The sequence below is a fragment of the Crotalus tigris genome, unplaced genomic scaffold, assembly GCF_016545835.1.
Source record: "Crotalus tigris isolate CLP2741 ecotype Arizona unplaced genomic scaffold, ASM1654583v1 scf7180000017545.3456711, whole genome shotgun sequence".
In the NCBI taxonomy this organism is placed as follows: domain Eukaryota; kingdom Metazoa; phylum Chordata; class Lepidosauria; order Squamata; family Viperidae; genus Crotalus; species Crotalus tigris.
In genome coordinates, this window is record NW_024096464.1 from 882,399 (window position 1) to 906,854 (window position 24,456).

A 24,456-nucleotide genomic window follows, 5' to 3' on the forward strand; every position below is an offset into this window, starting at 1 on the left:
GTAAAAATTCTATCAGTGGTTGCAAATACTATTAACAGAAACAAAATGAAAACCTGAAATAATATAATATGAAGTTGGGGGTGACATTTTTCAATGTAAAAGCATCAATTCAACATCAGAAATCCTTTAAGCTTCATAAATCAACCCATAATGTGTTAAGATTGCCTAGTCAGGCGAACCATATTCTTGAGAGCTTCTAAAATTTCTTGCTGGTTCCAATAACTAAAATGAGCCCTTCTCCTGGAATTCTTTTGTTCTTCAGACAAATTGTTTGGGGATAAGAAATTATATGAGAATGAGGAAAAGTGCCATATTACTAATTTAATTTACATATATACATACTCTTTTTAGTTAGAGGATGAAGTTGTACTATAAAGTGTTAACATAGGTCCCCCTGGTCTCTTGTATCAATCTGTCCATTCATGGAGCAGTCTCTTAGGTCCTGTATAAATATCTCTAGTGGTGTAATTGCCTAACGAATTCATAGGAAAGTATGGGAAACTTATTCTCAAATTGTTGTTTTTTTCCTACAGTATTTTCTTGAAGAGCGATCCTTCTCTGTTATCTACCTCAGCACATAACTACACATGCTCCATAATCAATCCACCAAGGAAATCTCCATCTGCAGAATACTTTCCCAGAGCAGTCCAAGAACATTCCAGAAGAAATACTCATGAGGAAGAAGATGGATCTTTCTTAGCCCAGAAACAGATAATCAAAAAACAGGATATCTATTTCAGAAATAAAGGAATAGTGGAAAATAACTATAATAATACAGAAGTCATTTATCTTAGTAAACATAAGCAAACAATGGACAGATCAGATAGTAGCTTAAGACCAACCAGATCTAAAGCCCAAATATCCAAGACCTGTTCTGATAATTTTAAGGAAAAGCATGAGCCTGAAACTAAGAAGGAAGGGTCTGAAATTAAACAGCTGGGAGAATTAATTCAAAACTTAGAAAAGAATGCAGCTCAGGAAGTTAATAGAAAATTTCAGGTGGATAAAAGAAAAAAGCACCAAAGTTCATTTCCTGGAAATTCTGTGAAGAAACTTAAAAAATCATCAATATATGGCAAACCGTATCTTCAACAATGGACCCAAACCACAAAGAACTTTAAAAAGGTTTCACTGGACAAACATCCATTAGAAAAGCATGAATTCTTAAGGGTGGCACCTTCGGCAAGAAGCCTTAATAATCTAAATAGTTATGTATCGCTTTGTCATGGAAAAAGAAGATGGCATAGTGCTGAAATGCTGAATGATAGAATCTCCAAAATAATCCCTGATCCACTGATCAGCTGGCAAGAAGGTGAGGATATTGAGTTTTCTGACACAGATAGTAATTATTCTGTGGATTCCCTTTCGTGTGCCACTTCAGAGGTCTTGACGGGACAATTGAGTCACCTGGAAGAATCAGCTCAAATAGATACTGTGGAATTAGAAGGGTCAGAAAGTGGTGACAGCCAAATGTCACAAGATTCACTTATAGAAAAAGAAAACAATACCGAAAGCCAAAATATGAATGATTCTCCTGAAATACATCAAGAACCTATTAAGTTCTGTAAAGATGAGAATCGTCAATCTCTCTTACAGTTAACAAGCACATCCACATCAGGCAATCTGACTATCGGTGCAAGAAGCTTTTCTCTGGATAGCTTAGGTGATGCTGATGAGGTGTCAGATCTGGCAGACGAATCTAAACGAGGCTCTTACGATGAAGTGCCAGCAGAGGTTTTTTGGAAGTTGCAAAACCTAAGGTCAGACTCTGTTGTGAATGACCAACAGAACAAGCTTCAGATCTGTAGTGAAAGTAGTGCATTAAGTCTTAATGCAAGTTCTTTTTATCTAGACGTCAGCTCACAGTTTAGTACAGTTTGTGATCAAACACTGAACAAGATGAAAATCAGTTTCTCAGCAGATCAAGTGTCACACATTGATGGTGAAAATCTTTCAGTTTTGACAGATGCTTGGCTGTCCAACAATTTGAAAAATCAAAAGAATAGACCTATAATAACTGTTCCTTCATCTCAAGACCGTTCAGAATTTTGGGTTCCTCAGATGTACCCTGCTAATAAATCAAGCTACTGGATGAAGAAGGATGATGTAAGACAATCAGCTGCTGAATTATCATTTGTTACTTGCTATAAAAAACCCCATCAGATTTCTCATGAGCCAAATAAGATTGAAAGGCTAATTTCATCTACAGCACCATCAGTACCTTTACCAGAAACAAGGAAACATCTTGAAGTAGAAGCTCTAGAAAACACATCATTATTTTCTTTTTCAAGGAAAAATTCATCATTTTGTCCTGTTTCTACATTTCCTACAAAACCATGTTACAGTGAGGCTGCCTCTTTACCCACATCTAATTGTCAACAGCCAAACAGCTTATCTGAAGCAAGATCCACCAGTGAATGGGAAGAAACATCCAGCTGTTTGAAACCAACCTCAGAGTCTGTTTCATCACCTTATTCTGAGGTTTCCAGAGATCAAGATGCTCCTATTTTACAGAAAAAAGAAATTTATATAAATACTGATTTTGAAGAATGTCTTTTTAGAACAATTGAAAAGGGAGATGCCAATTCTGATTCAGATAGTAACACAAGAGACTCAAAAATAGTTGAGTTAAACCACATAGATAAAGTGGCCCTTCACTCCAGTGACCAGTTTGCAATATTAACGCAGACCTCTGAACCTGAAAAAGACACCATGCAAGAGTGCAGGGATGTCCTGAGGGAATCTGCTTTAGAGGTTCCCTCATTTAGAGATGTGGAAGAAGTACCTCAAGCTGAAGAATGGGATTCAGAAAATAAATTTGAATTTCAGACAAAAGGTTTAATAAATGGTTCCTCTTCAAGCCTAAAAGTTGATTATTCTGGAACAAACATGAGCCAGAAAGCTTTCCCAACTTTTAGTGCTCAAAATATGATGGAGAACAGCAGTGAGGGGAACAAATGTAACATAAATTCTGTTTCCAAACAAAAAACACCTTTACCTGTGGATTTTGTGATTGACAAATCAGTACATTCCAATGTAGATGGAAGTGAGAAAAAAACTAATACTTCACTTGATTGTTCTTCTGAAATAAGTGAAAAATTCACTCCGCAGTTCAACTCAGATATGTGTTATGAAAACATACCTAGGATTAAGGAAGTTTGTCAGATGAGATCTTCTTTTATGGAAAATAATAGCAATCCCTCAGATCAGAAACACTCAGAGATAACTAATCGTCTTGTGTGTAACTCCGTTCACTTTGGAAAAAACACAAGTTGCATACCTGCAATAAAAGAGCGAAAAGAAGCTCCAGATTTGCATTATTCATTAAATAAGAATGTTTGCTTGGGAGCAGAATTGCATTCTGGCCTATCCAAAAATAACTCTGGAAATGACTCTAGAACTTTGGGAGAAGATAGAATTTTATCAGTCACAGCTTCTCAAAACTTCTGTCTGTATACCAATAAATTGTCCAACAATCTAAAAGAGTCTGTTGAGAGAAGAATCCCTAGGATGTCAGAGGAAGATCAGACTGAATGCAATAGTACAGCCATAAACTCTGAAGAACTCAATAAGCTAGTAATTAGTATCAATGAGCTGGAATGTGACATGTTAGAAATGAAACTTAGTCAACATAAACGTTTACACAATTACTGTACCTTTGAAGCATTAGAAAGTAGGCAAAACTTTGAAGTCTCTAATTTGATTCAGAAACCCAACAAGGGTAATGAGAAATGTTGCCCAAACCAATCTGTAATTGCAGCAGTAGAAGATGAAGAGAAGATACAGCTCACTGATTCTAGTGAAGAAGATCTGTATGAGTCAGAGCTAGCAATGAGGTGTGAGAGTAATATCCACATACCTACTACTAATCATAATAAAGTCCAAGAAAAGGGAAAACAACTTTTTTTCCCTGAGGATATAAAAGAAAGTTCTAAAAGCACAGTAGAGTTTTCTGTTGACCAACTAGTTAAAAATGATACTTGTACAGAAAATATCCATGGTTCCAAACCATCAGTGACTGCAATAACTATGAAGTATAGGCAAGATATTAATTTAAGCTACAGTAAAAAAGATAAAAAAATATATAGTAGCAGTGAGATCTTTTCAAAAGAAAGCTTAACAGAATATCCTGATGCTATTGAGGAAGATAAAGCTGATGGGGAAATAAACTATTCTAATGGAGTAGATAAAGAACAGAGGGAGGCAAGAAAAAATGAGGAATGTGCAAATTCAAAATTAACTGGGTTACCACTTGCTGAAAATACTGCCTTGCTGCAAAAAAATCATACTCCATGTTTTATTTATTGTGGCAATGGTGATGGAACAAAATATGATACTGCTGAAATACCAGAAATATACTTCACTGCTTCTAAATTGGAAGAACAAAATGATGAACTTGATTTACTTGATATATGTATTAATAATATTGAAACACATGATGAGAAAGGATCAACAAATCTTTGGAATCATATGAGGGAAATACTGAAAGACAATAATGATAGTGCTAATTTAGGGGATAATAAAGATGTCACTGAACGGTGTGGAATTAAAAAAGAATTCAAACAAGTTAGTGATGTTGAAAGCATTAATGCACCTCAATCTTCCCCAGATTATTCTCAGAATTCTATTTCAGAACATTGTGATAAGTTTGTTGAAAACAGTCTTGATGCTTATAAGTCTACACCAAGGTGCTGCCTTCCTAAGGAAAATGAGCCAGTACATCTGATAAGTCCAGGACAAGTATGTATACCTGAGGCTCTGCCTCAAACCATCAAAGCACAAACCATGCCTACTTTCAAGGCAGAAAAGGAAGGGGTGTGTTTTAAAGAAAATAATGGAAATCCAGAACAGGATATCTTCCAAGATCAAGCTTTACCAGCAAACATAAGTAGTTACTATTCAGATAATGATGCATCTTTAAATGAAGTATCAAAACAAAAAAGATTGCTACCTCACATGTTTTCAAGGAATGGTGCTGATACTGTTGATAATTTGATGCCAGTTAACCAAAGAACTGCACCAGTAAATATAAATCAAGATTATGGTTTAACATCAATCACTGTTAAAAGATTTTCCCATGATCCCACACCATGTCCTTCGTTACAAACAGAAATTAAACATGGAGAAAATAGGAACAGTGATCCTCATACAGCAAATGATCCAACGCTACCATTGAGCAATAATGTCTGCAATGAAGTACTCCAGTATTATGATACACAAAGAAAGAGTAATGGGAAAGCCGGAACACTATCTTCTGTTGACAAAGAGGAAATAGCTAAATCTGTAGATGATTTAATGCTAAATAAAACTTTAAATTATTCTGTATCTGAGCAAAATCCTAATAAGCAGGGCACATATTCAAAATTTATGAAATGCCATAAATCATTAGATTATGCTTCTGTTGACAACACACAAAACAATGTTTTCCCTCACAAAAGGTTGGATTCTTCTATAAGTCACAATGTAGGCAAGTTTCATGAAGAGTCTGAACAGTTATTAAACTCATCCAATATATCTCAGAAAGAAAGTGCTACATTGGGCTTAATAATCTCTGAAAAAATATTCTCCACTTCCGTATTCAAAGATGAGATAGAAGAAATGACATATTCTTTTCAAGATTGTTTTGAGAATAGTGTCAGCCAGAAAGAGGTGGACTCTTTAGTGCAATATAATCAAGAAAATAAATGCCTTACTTCCAAATGCATTGAAAGTGAATGCAAAACCAATATTGAAAAATGTAATCAGTTCGGGGGATGTCAAACAGAAACCACAGAAAGTCGTGCATGCAGAACATCTCATGAGTTCTCTATAGAAGATAACACTGTAGCAACCTCTGAAGTCGGTGAGACTCTTTCAAGAAATTCTGACAAATTCAAATGGGAAAATACTCATTGTGTGGACGATTGTGGTTCAGGGTGTAATATGAATTCTTATATGTCTGGCTACTCTGCTAGACACTTGAATACACTAGCTACAGATGATCTTTATTTTGAGGAGAATAAGTTTCTTAACTCCGAAGGGTCTGATCTTCCTGTATCAAGTGCAGAGGATTATGCTTTATGTCAGCAAGACAGCAAAAATGATGGACATGGTGATCGCATTGAAGAGATCTATCAAAATCAAAAACAAGGTCAAAATAATTTCCCTGAATGTGTCTGTGACCAAGAAAATGGCTCTTTATGGCCTGACAATTACGTGACTAGAACAGAAACCAAATTACCAGAAAAAAACTTGCTTACTCCTCAACGTTTTAATGAAAGAAGCAGTCATGAAACAACAACACTTTCTAAATGTTCTATGGAAGATTTTTCAGCTTGCATTTTATCTAAAAATGCCAGCCCCCCAAAGTCCCAAGAGTGTTCCTCATGTTCTACATGTACTTCATCTACCAACTCACAGCACGATTCTCTTTTGACTTCCAGTTTGACAGCTACTTTTCAACTCCAAGAAAATAACTTGATTTGTCACCAAGATTTGCCAGATAGTTGTTCCTCATCTTCAGAAACATCTCTTAAAAGCAACACAAGTCTCAGTGAGACTTTGATACCTGCCGCTTTAAACCCTTCTCCATTAAATTGTCCTTCAATTACTGCCAGTCAGATGCAGGAAAGCCAATGTGAAGATTCTGAAATCCTTAACCCACCATTGTGTACTTCAGAAACAATTCTTTTTCTTGCAGAAGGAAATCAATGTCTCCCATTATCTAGCTGTCAAAGAAACTCAGTTTTAAATTGCAATGGAATACATAATTTTAAGTCTGAGAAAAAATGCCATGAAGTAACTGATTGTCAGGAACCTCGGAATATTGTCTTACCACAAAAAGAATGCTTAAAAGATAGTGACAAAACTTTATACCACAATTTAAATACAAATCTTGGTTTACAAAGAGAGCAGAGTACATTATATTTAAATAGCAATGTGGATGCAATAAATATTTCTACTACAGAAATAGGTAACTCTCATACAACTGCATGTAAGATGGTGAAGGCTGAGAGAGAGATTTTGACATCAGACCAACTAAACAGTTCAAGAAAACATGACAGAATTCCTCCCAGATATTTGTCAATAAATGACTGTTTAACTTTACAAGAAGAACCTGCATCAGCCATACATAAGAATAAAAATAACATTTCCACTTCACAGAATGCAAAGAGAATAAAAAAAGATCAACAGTGGCCAGATTTGCAAAGTCATAGCTTATCAGCACCAGTGATTGCTACTTCTGTTGTTGAATGTGCTTCAGAAACTTCTGAAGTAGACTTTTCTGTGCATACAGCTTCTAAGTCATTACAGGAATTAAATATGAGCATTGAGCCTCCCTCTCCAACTGAGGATGACATGTGCAGTGCTAAAAGCTTATCAAAATTAAAGACAGAGAATGTTGCAATTAATTATAAACCCAAATTTCAAAAGAAATCTATTGAAGCCCAAGGAGACTATAAAGAACAATCTCAAGATATCCCTTCTTCAGATTCACCTCCCGTTCTTTGCCTAAAAACTGTTGCTTACTCTACTGATAATCTGACAGATATAGAAGCAAGCAAATGCTCAAGTAGCATTACTCCACTGCATGGTTATATAAACAAAAATAAAGAACTGAGATATCAATTGGAGGCAACAAATGAACTAGATAAAGAGAATAATGATTCCATGCACTTTGATTCAAGTGATATAAACCCTTACATACACACATGGCAGCAAGATGAAAGTTGCAAGATGGGTTGGAAGCAATATGTGTTTGGAAGTGCAAGTGATGTTTCTGGCAATCCTCCTCCACTGAGTTTGGATAATCAGACTGTTATGAGATGTTCTAGTGTGGATAATGGCTTGAATTCTCAAAATTCTCCATTCCATTCCCATCTCAGTTCATACGCTAATGCAAGAATGTTGTCCAGCACCCTTAGTAGTACAGAAGATCTCCACAGGTGGGATGTTGCAAGAGAAAGTTTTGAATCTACACATTCTGATGGAAATGGCAAACATGATACAAATATTTCTCAGGATGAACTTGAAAACACACCAGAAAACTGCATTTCTGGTTGTGAAAATGTTCTCCCAGATATGAGACGCACTCAACAATCTGAAAATATTTCCACACAAGTTGATGAAATTGTTCTCTTCTACCCTACTAAAACAAATTTAGCATATAACAAAGAGCAAGAAATACTTATTTGTGATCAGGAAACACAGACAGAAGCTCCAGCAAAGCATAAGAGACAGAAGAGGCATCGCAGAAGCTATACAGACCTACCTGCAAGAAAACCTGAGCCAAGCAAGAGTTCATTCCAAGAACCTTCTTCTTGGTCAAGTGTGCAGAATCTTTCCATGCACCTTTCACAGCTTCTTCACAACACTTCTGAGCTGCTTGGAAATTTGTCCTTTCAAACAATAAAGGACAATGAACCAAGTTACCATAAAGCAGTTGAACAGAGAACAAGCTTTAGCATGTTTGATCGCCATACTCAAACAACAGAAGACATAGGCATTCAAACTGATATGTTAGGACATCCTCAAAATACGATTGAGGACAGACAAAGTATTGCTAATATGAAAACTGACGTAGTGAAATCTCAGGAAGTAAATGTTATTGTGAAGCTAGTACATCCAGATACTTTAACTCTACCTAAGGAAAGAACATCAAAAACTAAAGGAAGGAAATTGCTGAGTATGCCTGACATAAGAAGTCATGATGTTGATACTCAAGAACATTATTATTTGCCTCAATCTACCTTAGGTATACATTCCAGTTCTTCCTCAGAAGTGCCTAAAACACCATTAACTATTTCATCAACACCTGCTTTCAGTAGTCCCAAAGTATACCCAACTGCCGCCCCATTATATAATTCTAGACTTAAGTCTTCAGCTACTGCTGTTAGTAATCCTGCTTCTTGTATCTCTCTGTCTCCCAACTGTTATTTTCAAGATAAGAATCCTATTGATAAAACTAGCATTTCAGAAACAAGGGAACCGTGTTGTAAAAATAACTTGCTAGTCGACAGAGCTTCTTCCCCAATTTTGATACTAAGTGCAAGTCCAATCAACCAACAACATACATCGGAGATTTCAAGTACTTCTTCCAAAGCATCTGCTGGGAAACAGATGAAAAGTACTGAAAATTCAGGAACTGGTTTTAAGAAAAAAGACTCAGATCTACAGTATAATAGGTGTTCTTGGAAATCATGTCTTGATACTTGTTCACATGCTGAGGTGGACAGTGAGTCTGCCTCACCTAGAGAGAGGAAGGACGTTCCTAAAAGGTCTGGAAATGGCTTGGATAAAAACATGACCACAGTGCTTTCCAAAAAACAAAAGCAAAGATTTACCATTGACACACATACTGCGGTTCACACTGAAAGACTTTATCACTCAAGCAGTACTTTAGAACTTTCTAGCCATGGGGAATATGTAATTGATGATCATGGAGAAACCCTTCCCACAGAACATTCATTTCATCAGACACAAGCCATGAGAAGGGCAAGAAACTTCTCAGGAGGAATTAAAAGTGGAAACTCCATTAGAAATTCAGAATGTTCACCATCTAAGAAGTCTTTACCAAAATCTTTAGATGAGCATAATACCTCTTCATGTGTAAAATCTGAAGAAACTCATGAATGTGTTCTGGATTCTTCTCAACCATGCCCCCAGATCTGGAGAAATGAGAAGAGTGGTTGTTTTCTCAGGTCAGAAATGAGTGACCTGCAAGATGATGTTGAAGATGATGATGATGACAATGATGATGATACAAAAACAGGATCTGATATTGATAGTGTATGTAATACTGAAATCTTGCTAAATGGGAATACTTCTTTAGTAAATGCCCACAGACATCGAAGTTACAGTCTTCGTGACCTGCCCATGCACAATAAATTCAGCAATTGGCGTGGTGTCAAGGGAGCGCCTCACTCTTCCTTAACTAGCCTGACACTGAGTGCTAGTGATATCCACAGCCAGACAGAAGGGAAATCAGCTAACAGAAGAACAACTGAAATAGAAGAGAGATCTCTACTTAGCGAAAGGAGAGCTAGAGAGATTGAGAGACTAAGAAGAGAGCGTGCCCAGGTTATGTCTGGAATACATTTAGATATGAGTCAGCAGCCTCTTACCGTGGAACTCACGGAAGCAAAGTTGACCTATGGGATTGGTGAAACTGATGCACAACTGAGGATTCTTCAGAATGTAGTGGGTGAGGAATTGACAGCAGTGCCCATAAAACAGCAGCTTTATGAAAGGTAATTATTTTCTCCACATTACACATTAGCTAAATACAGCAAGAGTTTGACATAAAGGTAGTCCCCGACTTATGAGCACAATTGTGCCCAAAAATTCTGTTGCTAAGCAGAGCAGTTTTTAAAGGGATTTTGCTCCATTTTATGACCTTTCTTGAGACCGTTGTTAATCACTACAGTTGTTAAATCAATAACATGGTTGTTAAGTGAATCTGGCTTTCCCATTGACTTTGCTTGTCAGAAAGTTGCAAAAGGTGAACACAAGACCTTGGAATACTGCCACGGTCATAAATAGGAGTCAGTTGCCAAGTGTCTGAATTTTAAACATGTGACCATGGGGATGCTGCAATGGTTGTAAGTGTGAAAAGCAGTCATAAGTCAATGTTTTTCAATGCTGTTTTAATGTTGAATGGTCACTAAAGAAATGGTTGTAAGTCGAAGACTACCTGTACCACCATCAATAAAAGAAAAATAAAATATTGCAGAACAGAAGTAGATATTTTGAAATTTGAGCAGCTGCTGTTAATCATATCTTCCCAAGAGCGTTCCCTCTTGATAATGTGTAATGAATTTTTCCCAGAACCATAAATCGGAAGGAGTAATATATTTTCAGACTCACAGCTATTATTAAAAGGCGTAAACATTCATGAACTTAATATATTGATATTACTAATTTCTTACTAACAACCAATGATGGGGAAAGGAGAAGAGAGAAGGGGAGGAAAGGGGAAAAACCTGAAGTATAATATTATCAGAACATGTTCGAATACTACTTGGCATCTGAGTACTACTGAGTAACCTCTAACCTAGCAGTTAGAGTAAGACAATGGCAGGGGATTCTGAGTTATCCTTATCTCTGGTAAATTAGGGATTATAGATTCCAGAATAAATACTGGAAGTATTTTATAGCTATAACAACTTCAGCAAAGGGATTGCAGCCCAAGGCATCCTAACCTGGAAATAATGTATATTAAACATAGCAAGTTTATTTCAGACTTAGGTTCAACCTGCATACTAAATAAGGTTACATTCCTTCCATCTGATATGTTATCTTCTCCCTTCTATCAATCTTGTAAAATTGTTTTTAAATTGTTTTTTTAAAAAATACAACTTATTTTATTTTTAAATATCCTTTTTTCCCATTCCCATAATAGGCACAAGAAATCAATTGAAATTTTAAGGAGACAGAGAGAAGAGAGACTTCAGTGCTTCAGAAGGAGTCGCAGTCTTAGTCCACAAAAGCATCTGAGTTTTTTGCAAACCTTGGACAGTAACCAGAGAGAAATAGATCTGCCCAGCCGACGCCGTGAATACCTCCAGCAATTGAGGCGAGATATTGTAGAAAATACAAGGTAGGGTGACCCAGGGCCATTTAGAAGGGCCTAGAACAACTTGACACAGACAGGTTGATGTGGATGGGTAGGAGCAGAAGTGTGGGTGCAACAGGGTTTGTGCAGATGGGTGAGTGAGGCTGGTTGGCATGGATGAGTGGGCATGCTGGGTCGGTGTGGATGACTTGGCATGGACGACTCAGCATGTTCTGGTTGGCCCAGGCGGGTGGGCATAGCCAGGAAGGCAGAGATGGGTCAGCACAGCTGATTGAGCATGACCAGGTTGGCAGGGAGCAAGTCGCCCTGGCCAACTAGGTATAGGGGCAATTTGGTGCCCCACCAGAAGAAACCTCAGCCCCTAATATGCTGGCCAACAGGAACGCAGGGACAGGGACAATTCGTAATGAGGGGAATCATTGTCATTCGTCCATTCAGACCAAGAGACACTTTCCCTCCCCTCCCCCACCAGAAGAAAAATTGTCCCAGTCCGGGCCCAAAGTGTGATGAAGCGATGGAGCTCATAATTAGGGCTGGTCTCCCTGGCAGGTGCCTTTCCGCCTCCAGGATGGGATGTGCAGCCTGGCGAGTACCTGGACCGCATGCTGCAGCAAGCCTCTGTCCAGATTGTGGCCCTGCCTCTGCCCTTCTAGGAATGACTGCTTAGGATGTCAGCCAGAGCACTTCATGAAAGGGCTGGCCATCTGCCTGCAGCTTCCCAACCATCAGTGAAGTGGTCTTCATCCTGTAATGATGATTATCAATTTAGGCTGATAATAGTTCCTGTTTTAATTCTTTCCTAAGTTCAAAATTAATTCTCATTCTAACATTTACCATTCTTAAGAGACAGAGTTATTCTTTATTTTTAAAAGCATTCATGTAGTGTCCTAAAAGCTTACAATGTGACTTACAAATCAACACACAGAATACCATAATGACATTTTTAAGGATTCAGGAACCGAAAATCAGAATCCAGCGTCCTTCAGAGATTGAACAGCTGCTTCGAGAATATCAGAGAGCGCAAGAAGAAACTAAAACTGAAATTGCACGAGCGAGGGACAAGCTCCGGGAAAGAGCTGAGCAAGAAAAGAAGCGCATTCGAGAACAAATATATTCTCAGCTGCAGAAGGCAAGTGTTAAAATTATTTCGGCTAGTTTACTGTTTGTGCTAATTTAAGGTTGCATCTCATGATCTGGGCTTGTCTGAAGATACATAATGTACCAACATTTTTTGTGCATTAGGTGATAGAATCCTTTGTAGCTGAATGTGTGAAATATTGTTTGCAAGTCACTTTAAAAATAGACACTCACATCTGTCTTAATTTATGTTCTAAATTTGAGGTAGCTCCATTATTAGAGAAAATTGAAAGAAGAGGAAAGAATGCACCAATTTTAATCCAAATTGAGTTTTGGAAATCATTAAAATTTCTTGAAGATTTCAATTATTTAACATTTGCATCCAGCTATGATTCTTAGGTCACTCATTTTAGAAGACAATACCATTTAGAAGACATCATCTTAGAATAGAATAGAGTTGGAAGGGACCTTGCAGGTCTTCTAGTCCAGCCCCCTGCTCAAGGAGGAGAACCTATACCATGACTGTCCAGTCTCTTCTTAAAAACCTCCAGTGATGGAGTGCCCATGATTTCTGAAGGCAAACTGTTCCACTAATTAATTGTCCTCACTGTTAGGACAATTCATTCACCTTTTTTGTCTATCTTCTGAACAAATAGCTACAAACAGAACAAATGAAGTAGTGAACATTGGAATGAAATAAATATTATAAAACAAATAACTTGTCTGAAATAGAATGATCAAGCTTTAAAATAGCCTGCTTTATGGCATTTCTTAATGTTGATGTATTTATTATAGGAAGAAACTAAGCTGAAGACTCTTGTAAGCACAAGCACTTTACACACAGATTCCACCCTTAGTTTGTCTTCAGGACCAACTTCTGGATACAACAGTAGTAACACAGCTACTTATTCTGCTAGTATTTTTAGCAAACAAGGAGCCCAGGTAATAGTAATTTCTCTTCTACAAAATAATTAAAATAAAGAGCTTTATAGAATAAGATATATTATTTAATGGCATGGGTATGATTTAGGATGGCCACTAGCTTAATCAAGTGGGATAATAAATACTGTGTATTGAACAGATGATTGGCAGCATGGTTACAAACTATTGGCTTCATTCTCTCCTGAGGATGATTTCTATGAGGTCCAAGCATATGTTGTCTTCTCCTGCTCCTTTTAATCAATGGAGATCTCCATGATTCTAAATTCATACTGTCATCCATCAAAAGCCAAAATCAGAGTCTGTTGCTCACAGTCAGTTATAACTGGCATAGTATAAATGCTCGATAAACAAAATTAATAATCACATAATACTTTCTTCCCCTCCCCCCCAATATATTAGCTTTGTGCAGAGGATGTGGAACATTCAGCAGAAGATGCAAGAGGACGGTCAGCTATTAGAAATCATCAGCTGTGCATACTCAAACAAGTGCAAAAGGGATCTGCTAGTGGTAAGGGCTGGATAAATCATTTGATGATGAGTCCTGTATCAAATATGTGCAGGATGTTTCATGTATTAAAAAAAACAGAACAGAATCCATTATGTATGACTTATGCTGGCCATCTGATCAACCCCAAAAGTGTAAGTGTTTTATACTAAAAGAAAATATATGTTGGTCTAGGTTGAACTGTGGAATCTTTGATGTCCTCTGACCTTGGTTGTTTGCTTGCAGACATTTCATTGCCTAAGTACATAACATCATCAGTGCTAGTGAGTGTGAAGCAGTCTCTCTCCCTCTCATGTTCACTGTACTGAACACTACATAGATGATGTTATCTAATTGGATAATGAAATATCTGCAAGCAAACAACTAAGGTCGGAGAGCATCAAGGACTCCATAATACACAGGAAGTGTCTCATTTTCCCCCAGAGCTCATTAAACACCACTGCTGTATCATCTGCCTGGGAAAATTACATCCTGCCCAGATTTTTCTGGGGAGAAATAATGATTCATAACTGTACCAAGCCATTAAATATTCCCTCTCTGCTGATAGTAAATAAAATGGAAGGGCTGGGTAGAATATATTTTTAAATCAACCATCTCCTCCTCATAATTAGTCTGTGCATATTTGAATATATGTTCTCTGCAGCCTTGAGAATCTCAGCCCAATAAGTTCATCTTGATTTAATTTTAGAATTGATTTTTAAAAGCTCTAGTTAACCAGTTCTATTAAGAAGGAAGTGGCCAGTTTCTGAAATAGTGGCAACAGCAACTGTTGGCTTTATATGCTCATTTGAATGACTGTGGACCACAAATGAAATAGAGTTCTTTGTGAATAGAAGACTTTCAGTTCTTCTTGTCTGAAGTGATCTGAAGAATTTGGATTATGAACACTCAGGGCATGTTGCTTCCAAACTGTTTTAGAAAACTGCCTGTTATTGGAAGCAGAACATTGTGATCCACTAAAGTGGTCCGATTTTAGTCATTTGCCCCATTTTGTATATCCTGTAAGTAGGTGGCTCAGATCAGATCTGTGGTATAGGCTCCTTATTTATCTCATGTATTACAGAGACCTTTCCTGTGACTTCTTCATCTATGGAGAAGAGTAGCCATAGGTACCCTCATAGTCTAATTATTTCACCTAGCACCTTTTCAGCTTCTTCAGTGAAAGGATATGAAGATCTGTCCAAACACGTCTTGGCTAATGCTACTGCCGAGGTGAGTAGATAAGCATGTTGAACACAAATGGCTGTCAGAAATGTAGAAGAATGGTCTGGTTATCTGCTTATCGGGATGGGGGAGGTAAGCTGTTCCAAAGAGGGTAAGCTATTCCAAAGGAGAGAGACCATCACCCAGAAAGTTAAATCGTGGGGTTTCTGAAATTAGATTTTCCTTGGTGGTAGGACATTCAATAAAATGGACAGGCAACCTCAACTTGAAGAAGATAGTCATGGAGAAATCAAGGTCTTGAGACATGCATTGGGAGCTATCGGCAGCCAATTCAACTCCCATAGTAGCATTGTTTCATGGGTAACCTCTTTGTGCCCATAACTGAAGCTTCTGGAAGATCTTCAAGAGCAATCCCATGTAGACTGATATGCAGTAATCCAGCCACAAAATGATAAAGGCTGAAAGAACTGATGCACAAAATGTAATTATGCAGAAACCTCCTTGACTACAGCCACCACATGTCATTCAAACAGGAGCTGTGATCCAAGAGAACTCTAAGTTGCAAGCACACTTTGTGTGGAGAAATACTACCCCATCCCAAATCAACTATGGATATTTTTAGATGAACTCACTTCTAAATGCATATCCATTCAGCCCAGATAGGATTCAATCTAAGTTCAGGTTTTTTTCTCCCCAGCCAGATCCCAAAAACCTCCAGGGACCAGGTCAGGACATGGATTACATTTTCTTCTTGGTCCAGTTAGAGATATATAGATAGTTCTCAACCTATAACCACAGTTGGGACTAGAATTCTGGTCATAAGTCATGGTGGTTATAAGTCATGATGGTCTTAAGTGGGGGCTCCTAAGTGACTGAACCTGATTTTATTGCTATTTTTACAGTGGTTGTTAAGTGAATCAGGAAGTCATAAATATGAATCCATTCACCCAAGTGAGCATCTTTTTAACAGAAACCAGCTAAAAATGTCACAAATTGCAGTCACATGACTGCGGAATACTGTAACCAGTTGTAAATGTGAGCGAGTTACCAAGAGCCTGAAATGTAGTCATGGGACTAAGGGGGGTGGTGGCATAATATTTTACAATGACTGGTAATGCTTTATGGGCTATAAAATACACTTTCCAAGGCTGTCATAACCATCTTTAAATGACTGGTCGTAAGCCAAGGATTACCTGTATAGCTGAATGTTATCAGCATATTGATGAAACCTATCCCATGCTGGGTAGATTCATGTAGATGTTAAACTGTAAGAAAGAGAGGCTGAGCCTTGTGGCACTCCATAAAAGATTGCCCAAGGCTTGACCTCTCCCCATTACCATCTGCCTATCAAGGAGGAGAACTACCAAAGAAGAGTAGCCCCTTCTCCCAGCTCTCATAATTCCAGAGAAATAATATGGTCAATATCACCGCAGACTCTAAAAAATCCAACAGAACTTAGATAATAAAAATCTATATAGGTAAAACAGCACAAATAGCCCTAAAAGAGAATATATATTGAACTAAGAGGTCCTTGGTGCTTCTTTGAGCTTGGTTGTTCACTTGCAGATATTTCATTACCCAACTAGGTAACATTATCAGTGCTGGTGAGTGTGGAATTTACTCCCTATTTAGTAGGTCTCCTGTCAGATAAGAACAAGTGACTCTCTTGTTGGGATTGTGCGTGCCTAAACTTGTTCCTAAATGTGCTTTTTAAGAATCATGAATCAAAAAATGTCTCAAAACAGAATATAAACTGTTTTGGAACTCTTCTATTTTTTTGTTACCACATGAAGATGTAACACTACACTGTTTGCAAGACCCACACAACAAACAAACAATCAAATAAGTAAATAAATAAATTTAAATATTACAAATGAACCCTTTCAATTACAACAAAGAACCTGTTAATAGTTTCCAGGACACCTTTCATATAGGAACAATTTTTCCCAGTTTTTTTATTCTACAGGAGGAATGTAGAAGATCTTTTCAGGGTTTTTTCCTCTCTAGCTCTCTAGCAAGGCATGTTGTTCTCTTGGGAAAATAAATGTACCAGTATAATGAGAAGATATAAGGCCTTAATTATGTATTAGGTGACCAGATTGGCATTTAAAGTTCAAGGAAATCAGGATTCCAGTCAGCAGCAAAGACCACATGCCCACAGAGATACATGTGGTTGGAATAAAATTGCAAAGAATAGCTCGGATTAATGCATAATATATATGAACAAAAAAATCAAGTTTGCATCCATGTCCATGTTTTCTTTAAACTATTAAATTTATTCTGTATCAACAATCCTTGTTTCAGAATTTCAGTGCATAGACTTTAGCTGGCAAAAACCAGGCACCTGGCGCCTTCTCTGTACAATCTAACAGCAGTCAGCTTGCTTTGGTCCTATCAATTAAGCATTGTCTAGTGCAGTCATGGTAAATCTATAATACATATGTCAAAAGTGACACACCGTGACATTTTGGGTGACATACCAAAATTTGGCAACACCCAACAAGTATTCTCAAAAGCAAGTGCCATTCTTGTAAGATTTTAGGAAGCTGCAGAGGCCCTGAGAATGGAGTGTGCTCTCATGCAGCCTACAAATCCTCTGGAAGTCGTGCGGGTCTGTGCTCTCACATGATCTGTGGAGTCTCTGAAAACTGTGTGAGAACAAGTTATATGCTTTCACATGATTTTGGAGGCTGCAGAATCTGCGAAAGAGCATGAAGCCACTTCAAGATCGAAGGCCCTGTGCAACCCAGAGCAGCTTTGCATAGACTGTAGGGTCAACAGAAAGAAGTTGAGTGGTGCGTGGCAAATCGTGGGGAGTGCTGCGCCATGGAGGCAATCACATCATTTCCCAAGGCCTTGGGGAACAGCGTGAGGTGGCCTTTTTGAGTGGCAGTGAAGTCGAGGCCTGGGCCTTACTGGTGGTGGTGTTCCATATGTCCTTGATGATGGCTAGATAGAGAATTGTATCTCTTTTGCTTGAGGTGGTGGTGGTGGATGGGGTGACACACCAGTAGAGTCAAGTCAGGCATTTCCCAACTTTTGACACATCAAGATCAAAAGGTTTGCTATCACTGGTCTAGCGGGATCTAAGAAGTGAACTTTCTCTGTTGAAAAACACCTTCTCTCAGGAACAGCATCTTCATTGGCCCTGATCCTATCCACTTTCAAGCGAGCACTAAAAACTTTGGGTTAGGGTATCTGGTGATATAGGAGATTGTTTTTTACATTTGTTCCCATGTGTTTGTGTGTATGATTTGTGAAGTTGCCCAGAGTCATTTTTGGGCAGCTTAGAAATTGGATGGATGGATGGATGAATACTTTCTTCCGAGGATGGATGATAAAAACAGGCAAAATGAAGCTGTCCCTTCCCCCTTAAAAGTCTCACCGGACAGAGTGAAAATCTTCCCACTCTTAGAGATTGACATTTCAGAGTTTTGATAGACTTTGCCTGCTATCCAATTTTTGCAAGCTAGGATTTGTAATCTAGAGATTTCTTTGTAAAACAAAGTACTATTGTCCACATCCCATCAACCAGGAGGTACATCAACATCAAGGATGTAAGTGACTGTTTATATATTTAGCTAATTTTTAGTTTATACTGTCACTAATTTAAATAAGGAAAATTAAACCCGGTTTCAATAGGTTGCTGGATACCTGCATGGACCTCAGAAGAGAACATAATAAGCTCTCACTAAATTTAAATAAAGCTGAATTTTGTATAAAGGGGCTGCAACATCTGAACTATAACATTGCATTTTACTTGCTTTAAAGGTTATGGCAGTATGTTCAAATGACTTGAAAAACCTTTACAGTGGGCAGGCAACCGCTGGCTGGAAGTAAGTTTTGGCCATAGATCCCTTCTATTTGTACCAAGAGAGTACCTTTTATGGTATTTTTGCAGAAAACTTGCTTTCATCTTATATTTATTTTTCCATTAGGTATCAGTGCACAGAGAAGAACGTGTTTGTTTATTATAAAGCCTTCACATCATCTACAACTAAGCATGGGTTCTTGGGAGCAGGAATGATTAACCAACCTCTTTCCATGGTATTGTGTATGTTGAAGGATGCCAGTAAGCGACATTTGTATGACAAAACCATTACCACAGCTCAGGTACATAAGAAAATAACCAGCAATATTGAGTTGGGTGAGTACTTCTTATACTATAATACTTACTATTGTAGAACAGAGCTCATAATTCTATTTTGTCTGAATTGTTTCTTAGCATTACATAATCCTTCATAGGAATAATGAAGGGATTTAGCTAAAAACAGGGAAATTTTATCCCTTTCCTTTTTTGCTTTGAAAAAGGATGCAGATCTCTACAGCTTATTTTAATGTACAAATGTTTGTAGCACCACATTCCTCTCATCCCCTCCTCTATGGCCCTATAACTGGAGGTGATGCATGATTTCTGGTGCTTCATAAATTGCTTTTGGGATGAGCAAGTGTCAGGTCCACCATTACTGGCTTGATGCCTTGCCATTATGGTGGAAGGGGGAGGAAGGAGAGGGGTTTATTGGGTGCTATTGCTGTAACTTCAAACATGGGAACTAGGGAGAGGGGAGTGACAACGGAAGAAGACTAGATCACCAAACTGGTTATACCAAGGGTCTTCAAGGTCGTTTACCCTGAGAATGGAATATTAGCAGCTTGACACCTCAGAGTTTCTCAAAACATCTTACTGGCATCACATTAGCTGGCCAAGGGTCTTGTCATGGGGGGAGTGGGAAGTGAAAAGAATAGCTCCTGACTTTACTGCAGCCAGTTTCTTTCAGTAAAAATTCCTTTGCTTCAACTCAATGGAATCAGATGTTTTACTTTCTGGAGAGAGTAGATTGGGGCAGGTGTGACATCAAGTCAGAGATTGAGATGCACTTGCTTCTTTCTGCTGCAGACTTGCCTCCTCTGCTCTGGCACTACCCTTGTGTTGTTGGACTGGCCAAATTCTCGGTAGATGCTTTCCAAAGCACAAGATAGTAATAGCATTTAGACTTATATACTGCTCCGTAGTGCTTTACAGTTCTCTCTGAGTGGTTTACAAATTTCAGCACATTTCCCTCAACAATCTGGAATCTCATTTTACTGATCTCAGAAGGATGGTAGGCTGAGTCAACCTTGAGCTGGTCAGGATGCAACTCCAGACTGAGGGCAGAGTTAGCCTGCAATACTGCATTCTGACCACTGCGCCACCACAAGCTCCTTGGTGGGACTGACCAAAGTTGCTTGTTAACACATGTTCATTGTTCTCATGAGGGAGTGGTAGAAAAAATTACACTTTTTTTGAAAGAAAGGATCTTTTTAAACATATTTGCACTGGTAGCTGTCATCTGCGCAGCTGAAAAGATACTTCAGGGCATTTACTTTGTTTTATTATTCCAATGTGATGATTACATTGTTAGCAGAGTTATAATAGTTTCTGTTGCAGAGGAAGTCTGTAAATAAAGTTGGTGCCAAACATTTTGAGCTTTTGATATCAGCTTAGGTTCTGCCTCTTCTCCTTTTGGTTAAATGAATATTGTTCTATTTTCTAGTCTTTTTAAGCTATTTATGATTTTATGTGTATTATTTTTAGAACTTTGCACTGAATTTTTAATTTATTGTAGATATCACTAATTATACCCTGGTTTGACATGTATTAATACAGTTCATTAAAAATAGTAAAATGTAATATATTGTTGTCTTCTAGCTGCATTACGAGGACAAAAAGCTAGAAAAAAGGGATGGAGGCTAAAAATGTTGGATATGGACTTATTAAGTTCAGTCCTCTGATTGGTATACTGTTTTCCTCATTTGACTAAATAGCTCAATTTCTTTCTTTTGATTTAATTACAGTGTATGTGGTGAGTGATGATTCCTTTTGTTACCAAAAGCAACCAAGAGATTTCTGCTGCATCTGTGTAGAAGCCAAAGAGGTACATAGATCACTGTTTGCAATGTGTTTCAGTCACCACTTACTGTGGCTGACTCTACCAGAGATCCTGGGTGGTTCATAAATTAAAACCACAGAAAAATAATAATAAAGACAAAGGAACAAAATGCTGGCAAAACCTGGCAACAATGAGAAACCCAATCACGTTTCTCAGAAGGGCCTTCTCCTAATCCTTGGAAAAGGCCTAGACAGACAACCAGGTCTCAATGCTTTTTAAAGCCCTAGTAGAGTCAGGAGTCACCCAGCTCCTAGGATAAACATCATTGCAGAAACCAGGCACTTCAATAAAGAAGGCATAGTTTCTGGGATCCTGGTAGATGGCATGATTTAATTGAAAAAACCCAGAGAGTGCCAGTGCTACCAGATCGGATCAACCAGGCACATACTGTGGGAGATAGGCAGCCCCTCCAAATAACCAAATCTTATGCAGGTAGTTCTCAACTTATAACCACAATAGTGACCAGAATTGCCATTGCTAAGCAATGGAGTTGTAAAGCACGATATCTCCTAACTGCATCACTTTAGTAACAGCAATCCCAGCACTCCTTGTTGCGGTTGTTAATCAAATTCCATGGGACGTTAGCCATTCTGTATTTGGAATGTCCCAGCCCTGAGCCTCAGTTCTTACAAGGAAAGGGACTGCCTTTTCTTTAACTCCTCCCAACTGCCTATTTCCCCTCCCGGTCTCTGCCTTTTTGGCTACTCTGCACCCTGCCTTGTAGGGTGGCAAGAAGCCACCCCAGCCCAGTTCCAGTCGCCCTCACCACCCTGCACTCCCAGCCCCCTGCTTGTCCTATGCTCCATTGCCCCAGCTAAGCTTCACTGTCTTTTTGTGGGCCCTGCTGAGGCATGCCTGCACTATCTCTTCATGAGGCTGCTGCTAGTTACTTCAGGCCATCTTCCCCAAGTCTTGCAGGGAACTGCTGTGAGCAACCTTGAGAAGAAAGCCTTGTGTAGCCAGCAACAAGAGCAAGATGTCAAAGGTCAGCTAGGATGAAGTGCAAGGAAACAAAAGGGTGTAGATAGGGGGAGGAGAGATAGGTGAGGGGGGAGCTGAAGTCCTCCAATGTTAAGTGCAAGCAGTCTGCCCAAATTTTTATGATTGGGTGCTACAATGGACATAACTTTTGGGATCAGTTGTTAAGTATCTTCATTCACCATTCATATTCTGTATCACCAATCCAGTAACCCATCAAGGTTGCCTGTACTATTATGATATCAGAAAAGTCTAACAGCCTATCCCAGGGGTAGGCAACCCAAAACACTCAAAGAGCCACTTGAACCCGTTTCCCACCAAAAACAAAACACCGGGAGCCGCAAAACCCTTTTGATATCTAAAATGAAGATAACACTGCATATATCCTTTTTTATCTTTATTATAGGTGTGTGTGTGTGTGTGTGTGTGTGTGTGTGAGAGAGAGAGAGAGAGAGAGAGAGAGAGTTTGTGTATGTGTGTGTGTATACACACACACACACACACACACACACACACATTAAAAATAAAAGTAAAAATATGACTCTTGGGAATATCCATACTATTAAAACAATGATCACTGAGAGAATGCTTTAAGAGAATAAAATTACATACACACAGAGGTAAAAAAAGGATATATGCAGTGTTATCTTAATTTTAGATGTCAAAAGGGTCTCTCTCTGTCTCTCTCCCACCCTCCCTCTCTGCCCTTGGTCTGCCACTCCTCTTCCCCCACTCTCTTTCTTTCTCTCTCTTTCCTCTCTCTCTCCCCCTCCCTCTCTCTCTGTCTTTCTCTCTCTCTCTTTCTCCCCCCCCCCCATCTGCTGCTCACCTGGCAAGCTTCAAGTTGTTCTCCAACAATCTCAGGGGTAGGCAACCTCGTCTCTTTTATGACTCATGGACTTCAACTCCCAGAATTCCTGAGTCAGCCTAGCTGGGCTAGCTAGCTCTCTCCTGCCCTTCCTGCTTCCTGCAGAGAGCAGCAAAGGGAGGAGCTCCGCCCAGAAAGCTTTTCAGCTCCTCGGAGAACAATGTGAGTGCATTCTCTTTTACACACACACACACACACACACACACACACACACACACACACACACACACACACACACACGCAGGGAAGCGCAATTGCCTGTCTCTGTCTCTCTCTGCAAAGGCAGAGGAGGCTGGGAGCCACAGGGGAAGGCTCAAAGAGCCACATGCGGCTCCGGAGCCGCAGGTTGCCGACCTGTGGCCTATCCTTATGTTGAAAATAATTTGATAAAGACTGGAAAGCCAATCTAATGGGAGTTGCTAATGGATTTTTGTCATGTAACTCTCATTTCTTTCATCTAGGAAAATATGTACATCTTAGCTCTTCAATCTATCTATGAAGAGTCAATGCCTCGCCCGTGTAAAGAAATGGTACGAGGAGAGATTTTGCCCAGTGCATGGATACTACAACCTGATACCACGAATGGAAAAGACATCACTAAAGTCATATATATGGTACAGGTAGGTATCTGCAGAGCTAGACAAAAAGTTGTAAAATATATATGGAAAATTGCTTTCTACAACATAGTGACAAAGCAAATAAAAATGTATCTAACAGCAATAAATTGTACAAGGAAGTATGACAGGATTTTTATTTAAGACTCTTACTTAGAGGAACTTACAGCAAAGGCATTACTTATACATACTGATCTGCAGAGTTTTTCACTATTGCATTGTTGCTTAAGAAGCACAAAACAAGTGTTCGTTGGGGATGAAACCTCGGTTTTATTTTTTTAAATAAACATTTGGTACTGAGTAAAGTGCCAGGAGCTGAAGTGCCTATCCTCTTAAATGTTATTCTGCGGTGCTAAGTCAAGGCCCCAAAACTATTACTGGGAACAAGCAAAGCACTGAACCTTAGTCAGCCTGGTATTGGTAGGGTGCCAGGCTGCCGGAGCTTCTATTCACAAGGCCGTAGGTATATCTGCCCAAGGAAAACCAAAATGAGATGGCATTATTCAAAAACTGGTATCCTTGCTCTGACTGTACTGTATATATCCATAGTGATTAGTAGTATAAATCCAACCCATTTTATTACCATTTTTGCAGGGCAGACTGTATGGCCTATTTTATGTCCAGATTTTTAATACACTACATATGGACCTAAATCTAGTGATGTGTTTTTTACACTGATCTGTGTGAGTGCCCTTAGGTTCCTTGCTTATTTTTTGTAATAGCAAAAATGCCCCACATTCATTGCAAGATGAAGCTAGCTACAGATGGTCCTCAATTTATAACAATTGACTGACATTTGTATTGCTAAGTAATGTTGTTATGCT

General features: G+C 38.7%; 1 protein-coding gene across 6 annotated transcripts in view; it reads left to right on the forward strand.

Moving 5' to 3' along the window:
* The window catches only part of STARD9 (StAR related lipid transfer domain containing 9), a 113,087-nt gene that overhangs the window by 85,097 nt on the left and 3,534 nt on the right, over positions 1-24,456 (forward strand). For 4 of the 6 annotated variants that reach the window (XM_039327819.1, XM_039327905.1, XM_039328000.1 and 1 more), the window contains 10 exons: positions 534-10,229; positions 11,381-11,578; positions 12,503-12,683; positions 13,427-13,573; positions 13,973-14,081; positions 15,142-15,290; positions 19,014-19,078; positions 19,181-19,389; positions 21,078-21,157; positions 23,480-23,638. In XM_039327819.1, coding sequence (XP_039183753.1) covers positions 534-10,229; positions 11,381-11,578; positions 12,503-12,683; positions 13,427-13,573; positions 13,973-14,081; positions 15,142-15,290; positions 19,014-19,078; positions 19,181-19,389; positions 21,078-21,157; positions 23,480-23,638 — 10,993 coding nt within the window. Of the gene's footprint in view, positions 1-533; positions 10,230-11,380; positions 11,579-12,502; positions 12,684-13,426; positions 13,574-13,972; positions 14,082-15,141; positions 15,291-19,013; positions 19,079-19,180; positions 19,390-21,077; positions 21,158-23,479; positions 23,639-24,456 lie in introns of those variants that run through there. The other 2 variants (XM_039328173.1, XM_039328258.1) reach the window with 2 other exon arrangements.